General features: G+C 37.4%; 1 protein-coding gene across 1 annotated transcript; it reads left to right on the forward strand.

The window, feature by feature from the left end:
- Positions 1–26: 26 nt before the first annotated feature.
- On the forward strand, positions 27–4,159 carry GCNT1 (glucosaminyl (N-acetyl) transferase 1). The gene has a single exon (XM_072604805.1). It carries the CDS (start codon positions 27–29, stop codon positions 1,317–1,319), a length of 1,293 nt encoding a protein of 430 aa, XP_072460906.1. The 3' UTR covers positions 1,320–4,159.
- Positions 4,160–7,121: the final 2,962 nt, after the last annotated feature.

Below are 7,121 nucleotides of genomic sequence, written 5' to 3' on the forward strand. Positions count from 1 at the left end.
GCAAGGGCCTCAATTTTTGGTTTGAAATGCTGAGGAGGCTGCTGAGGAAGAAACTTGGTCCTTGTCAAATCAAACCCTTCTTTCTGTTACTTGTTTTTACCTTAATCATATGCTTCTCTATCTTAAGGATTCATGAAAAGTCAGACTTTTTAAATCACCACGGACATTTAGAGTTGACTAGAGAGAATCCATATAGTAATATTAACTGTACCAAAGTTATACTGGGTGACAAAGAAGAAATACAAAATGTGAAGCTTACAATGCTAACGGTGAAATTTAGACATCTGCCTCGGTGGACTAATGATGATTACATCAATATGACCAAAGACTGTACCACTTTCATTAAGACCCGCAAATATATCATGGAGCCCCTTAGCAAAGAGGAGGCAGAATTTCCCATTGCATATTCCATAGTGGTTTATCACAAAATTGAAATGCTTGATAGGCTCCTAAGAACCATCTACACACCTCAGAATTATTACTGCATTCATGTTGACAAAAAATCTCCTGAATCCTTTTTAGCGGCAGTGAAGGGCATTGCATCTTGTTTCAATAATGTCTTCATTGCCAGTCAATTGGAAAGGGTCGTGTATGCATCATGGAGTAGGGTCCAAGCAGACCTCAACTGCATGAGAGATCTCTACAGACAGAGTTCAAAATGGAACTATTTGATAAATCTTTGTGGTATGGATTTCCCTATTAAAACCAATCTGGAAATGATACGGAAGCTAAAGTCTTTAATGAATGGAAACAGCTTAGAAACTGAGAAAATGCCTTCCCATAAAGAAGTTAGGTGGAAGAAGCATTATGAAGTCATTGATGGCAAGTTAAAAAACACAGGGAAAGATAAGCCACTTCCTCCGATTGAAACACCAATTTTTTCTGGCAGTGCCTATTTTGTTGTTAGTAGGAAGTATGTAGAGTATGTCCTAACTAATGGGAAGATCCTGAAATTTATTGAGTGGGCTAAAGATACATACAGCCCAGATGAATATTTATGGGCCACAATTCAAAGAATCCCCCAAGTTCCAGGTGCACTTTCTTCCAGTAATAAGTATGATGTTTCTGACATGCACGCAGTTGCTCGGTTTGTGAAGTGGCAATACTTAGAAGGAGACATTTTCAAGGGAGCTCCATATCCACCATGTAGTGGGATTCACGTGCGTTCTGTATGTGTGTTTGGGGTAGGAGACTTAAACTGGATGCTGCAACAGCCCCATTTCTTTGCCAACAAATTTGATACTGATGTTGACTCTTTTGCAGTCCAGTGTTTAGAGGAGCATCTAAGACATAAAGCTCTATATCCAACGGAATACTGAATCTGTTTACTCTAAGAGAAAAGTGAAAGTAGCAACAATGCATACAATGTCCTCTATGTTTCAGAGACAAACAAACATGGAGAAGCCACGTTATGAATTATCTTTCCTCTACTGGCTACTAGTTTTCTATAGAATGCATTCTGTTAGAAATAATTTGGAATCAAACTATGAAGTTGGAGTTAAATAAAATATATATTTGGGGAAGGAAAGGAGGGAACATGATCTTTCCTATTCATAAGTATAATCTAAAAATGATCTCATCCTCTTTCAAAAAGATTTCAGTAGTGAAGTAAATATATATTTGTACGTATGCATATCTTTCCACAATGTCAAATTATTTTTATATGCGTTTGAGGTGAAGATGGACCGATTGGGGTTGGGGATCAGGATTTGGAGTAGTTACAGATGAAAGGAGCAAACTCAAAGAGCTCAGGGACCAAAAAGAAGAAATTTTTTTCTCTATGTATTTCAGTGGTATCAAAGCTATTAGGAGAACTTTCAAGTATGAATGTTTTCTTGAACTGAATTAAACTTAAAAGCAATAGCCAATCATAAGGATATATTTTATCTTTAAACAATGTTTTGTGTGTATATTGTGCTCTAAGTTTGGTATTTGTTCCAAATGAACTATGTGAAACAAAGTTTGATTTTGGTTGGAAAACTTCTGTATTGCACAACTTTCTTATATATATCTTCTCAGGGGACATAAAAGCCAAGTGCCTGAATTTCTAATATGTAATACTTAATGTTAATTTCAACATTCATTTTAGTTTTTTTTTCCCAGAGCAAAAATGCCAGTTCCTTGTTCGTTTGATACCAATGATCATGTTTCTAAGATTTTTAAAATGTGTTACTCTGTCTCAAACAGTGAAAGAGTAATGAAAAAAAATGACCACATACACATATTGTAGTTCAGAGGTTCTTAACCTGATATCTTTGAACAACAAATAATATTTTGATTACTATATTTCAATATAATTAGTTTCCTTCAAAATCCTGTGTATTTTATTTTATGCCTTTAAAAGCATGATTCTGAGGAGAGATCAAGAGGCTTCAGCAAACTGCCCAAAGTAGCCAGGACACATACACACAAAAATGGTGACATATCTCTTGAATCTATTTGTTCATTTTATCCTCACTACTAATATGGTACATATATTAGCCTTTTTTTTTCTTTTACAAATGAGGAAACAGGCCCACAGAGATTAAGTGATTTGTCCAAGGTCATATAACTAGTTGGATTTAAGTGCTTGAAGTATGACAACCTAGATCTTCCAGACCTCAAGTCCAGAACTTAATCCATTATATTTTGCTGCTTCTCAACCCTGCCCACCCCCACCCCATCCCCAACTCCTAAAACAATTTGCAAATTTATATCCCAAAATTTCTTCTTCCTTTACTGTTGTAGTCGCTTTCTGTCACCTGGGAATATACCCCATACATTCCTCCCTATATGGCATAGCAGTATATATGGTGGGATAGTCCTGCATCTGTTTTGGAGTCTTAGGTATTCTAATGAAAATTTGAGATTGAGGATAAGCAGGTTTAGTATTGTTGCAAATATACAGGCACACGTATGGCTAAAGTAGGGCCAAGTTTCACGTCAACAATTTCATCAAAAGGTAGTGTTTTGTCCTATATTTGATAAGTGATTGTATGGGGTGTGCAGGGAGGACTAACACTGCTGGTGCGAGGACTTGTACAGCCCTTTATTATCTTATCTTCTCCAAACTCTCACCCGTGGCTTCAAGAAGCTGTACCACGTACAGTGGCCACACCCTCGTTAAACCATGTGGCAGGTGGGTTGAATCAGGTTGCAGGTAACTGATGGGCTTGAAACCCATCAGTGAGTTAGGGAGCCACCTCCCCCAAACCCCTGAAGACTTTCCCCAGTGGAAGGGGCAGATGAGAATGATTTGCTCCAACAGCTATGGAGGCCATGGAAGCAGTGGCTGTGGAGAGCTTAGAGCTTGGTCAGGCTTCAAAGATGTCAAGTCATCCACTGCATCCTGGGCATCACCAATTGTCCTTACTTTTTGGTCTTACCACTGGATTTCAATGACTCTGGAAGAGAGAGAACGAGGCTGATGACTTTGCACAACTCTGCCTCACTTGTTCATGACAAGTCAACACATCACTACGATGTCTTCTTCAAAAGTGAAGAATGATTTATGTTGCTAAGCCCAGAGATCTTCTACTATCTGATATCACGGTGGGATATATTCTCATGACCTTTGACAAGTGTCAAATGCGTGTTGTCTTTGAAATAAAGAATATGGTGAAATCAGTAGGATTATGTATCCCTAAACATCTTTCTGGCATGCAAATGAAGAGAGCACATTTTTATTTTAATAGTTTTTCTACTAAATAGAGATTTGCAGATCATTCTAACAAAAATTTTAAAATTTAAAAGTCTTTTAGAGGAATTTGAGCATTTTAAGTGGACAGTCATTTTTATTGACATGGAAATACATGTTGTTTCTGAACTGTTTCATCTGTGGGATCAAAGAACACATTTCCTATTGTGGAAATTGATAGCTTGAAGTATCAGGAAAAAAAAAACTTCTGGGGCCAACATGTATTGCTGGTTTCTCAAAATTGTAGAAAATATAAACCACTTCCTCCCATTAAAATGACTAGCTATCACTAGTTAGTATCCCTATTGTCATTATCCTAGCAGGAATGTGTGTGGGTTGAAAGCCTGTTTCAGAGGTGTGAGAAGTTATTATTAATATCCAATATCTTGTGGACATTCAGAGGCTCTCCCTTGTTTATAAATTTCCCATTTTAAAAGATCCTGTTTTTCTTGAAGGACATTACCAATAAAGACTTTGCATACACTCTTTCTGATGTTTGTCAGACTCCACCCACCTTGTAAGGAATTTAATCTAGGTTGGGGAAGCCCATTGTGTTCTACTTAAACCTGTATGGACAGATCCTTTTGTCTAGAATCTAGGTAGCCCCAGGCTGGGAGTGGTCTGGTATAGAGATACTTTCCCTATCTAAGAAATACTCAGCCCTTTATTTTAGTATAGCTCACCTCTAATCATGTTAACCAATTAGATTAGATTTGATGGATCACCTACTATTTTGAAAGGCATATAAACTATGAGTCCTTCCTGCCAACGTGATTGTCTTGGGTCTAAGAGAGAGGGCCAAATGACCATCCTTTTATTAATAATCTGCTGGCCTTATTAATAAAGTGATTAAACTACCCAGAAATGATGTCTCTTGAACCTTTTTTAAAAACCACAGAGGCTTACAGTTATGCCAAGTGGTAAAAGTCCAGTGGAACTAAAAGTTTCATTTTAAATTTCTGAACACTCTTTTCTCCAAAGAGATCTAAGAACATACAACACAACCAATTATTACAGGTGGTTTTATGTGAGTCAAAGGGATTGCTTAAAAAGGAAATTGTTTCTAAAGTTGTCATGTTACTGAGGATTATACAAGAAAGAAAATAGGTTGTATTTACAGGGTACGCTTAATTTTTGAATTTTCAGATGACCTCCACGTTTTATATATAAGAATTTCACTTTAAAAAAAAGAATTCAGATCTACTCAGAAATTTAAAAAATGTGGGTACTAAACAAGTAAAGATGTGATAATGTTTAAAAATTGATCAGTCATTATTTTTAAGGGAAGCGCAATAGCCTGCCAATTTGGGCTTCAATTCAAGAATTATTAGTACTTTCATTGTGCAAAGTTAAAAGTTTTATCCACAAAGAGCTTACACTCTATTGGGGGGAATATAGCATGTATATAGATAAGTAAAAATAAAATAATTCAAAATGAGGAGAAAATTTTGGGGTCTTTAAAAATTTTCATCCCTTCTTTCTTTCACTCCTATCTCCTCCCATTGAGAAGGCCAGGTAACACAAAATCCATTGCAAATATGTATAGTCAGGGAAAAATTCTAGCATTGGCCATGTCCATAAAAGGTATATGTCTCAATATGCCCTAAGTCTGTCATCCCTCCTTCTGGACGTGGGTAGGTTGTTTCATCATAAGTTCTCTGGAATTGCGGTAGCCTTTGTAATAAGAGTTCCTAAGTCAAAGCAGACCATCTTTATGACTGTTGTTTTGTATAATTGTTCTCATGATTCTACTTACTTTGTATCAGTTTATACAAGTCTTCTCAGACTTCTCTGAAACCATCCCCTTCATCATTTCTTGTAGAAAAAAGCATTAATTACTGGGAGATCAGGAAATGCATTGTAGAAGAGGGAATTTGAGTGATGTCTTAAAGGAAACTAGAGATTCCTAGGGGTAAAGAAGGAGAACAGTTAAGACTTGGGCAAAGGTACAGAGTATAATAGGGGACAGCTAGCAAGCTAGTTTCCCTGCAAAAGAGTAGGTGAATAGTAATATGTAATAAAGACGGAAAGAAAGGTAGGAAGCCAAGATTATGAATGACCATAAGTTTCAGATTGAGGATTTTGTATTTTATTTTCAAGGGGAGCCAATAAAGAATGTTTTGATGGGGGAGGGGAGGTGGTATAATTAGGAGAGAGTGTGATCTGCGTTTGTAGGAATATCAATTTGGCAGCTTTGTGGAAGAGTGATTAGAGAGTGGAAAGTAGGAATATTAATTGGAAGGCTATTGTAATTGTCCTGGTAAGTGAGATAAGGACCTGAATTAGAGGATCTGCAGAATGGAGAGAAGGGAAAAGATGCAAGAGATGTGGCCAAACCTATTAGCCTCTAATTTTCTCAATCCTCACATTTCCTGATTTCTTGGTAACCTCTGACACTTGATCACCCTCTTCTTGATACTTTCCTCTCTCTAGGTTTTCATGACACTGATTTCTCCTCATTCTTCTATGTAACTTGTCCTTTGTCTTTTTTTTTTCTCATTCTTCATCGAAGGCATTAGCCATGGATGTTTTTGCATAAGGCTTTATCATGAGTCCTTTTTCCCCATTATTTCATTTTCTAATCTCATCAGCTCCCATGGATTCAATTGTAATCTCTAAATTAATGATTTTTAAGTCTATTTACCCATCCCTAAACTCCCTGATGACCTCCACTCATATCTCCAAATGTCTATCTAATATCTCAATGTCTCTTAGACATCTTAAACTCAATATGTCTAAAAATGAAACTCAGTGTCTTCTGCTGTCCCCCAATCTCCTTTCTTCCTAATTTCCCTGTTACTTTTGAGAGCATCATCATCCCAGTCAGCCAGGCTTGAAACCTCAAGAGGTCATCCTTGAGTCCTCACTATCTCTCACCCCACCCCCTCCCCATATTCAATTTGTTGCCAAGAACTATTAATTTTGCCTTTGTTAACATGTCTTACATATACCCTCTTTTTTCCTTTGACATCGCTGCCACTCTGATGTGGGCTCTTACCACCTTACATTTGGACTATTGCCATAACATTTTGGTCAATCTACCTGCCATAAGTCCCTTCCCATTCCAGTTCATCCTCCACTCTGCTGTCAAAGTGATCTTCTGAAAGTGAATTGACCATGTCACATCTCTCCTCCCTAACTCCCCTACAACTCTGCAAACTCCAGTAGTTTCCCATTGATTCCATGATCAAATTTAGCATCCTGTTTAGTATTCAGATCCCTTCATAACTCTATCCCCAATTTTCTAGCCTTTTTACACCTTACTCTCACCCACCATCTCTGTGATCCAGTGACATTGGCTTGCTGTTCCTTGAACAAGAAACTCCATCTCCTGACATGAGACATTTCTACTGGCTGTCCTCTATGCATGGAATGTTCTCCCTCTTCCTCTCTATCTCCTGGATTCCCTTGGCTGTCTTCAAGTTCCAGCTAAAATCCTACCTTC

This window comes from Notamacropus eugenii, chromosome 1 (genome assembly GCF_028372415.1).
Source record: "Notamacropus eugenii isolate mMacEug1 chromosome 1, mMacEug1.pri_v2, whole genome shotgun sequence".
Lineage (NCBI taxonomy): Eukaryota > Metazoa > Chordata > Mammalia > Diprotodontia > Macropodidae > Notamacropus > Notamacropus eugenii.

Bases quoted from the DNA above. Each gene is read 5' to 3' on its own strand.
- GCNT1 (XM_072604805.1), top strand. From the start codon at position 27: ATGCTGAGGAGGCTGCTGAGGAAGAAACTTGGTCCTTGTCAAATCAAA.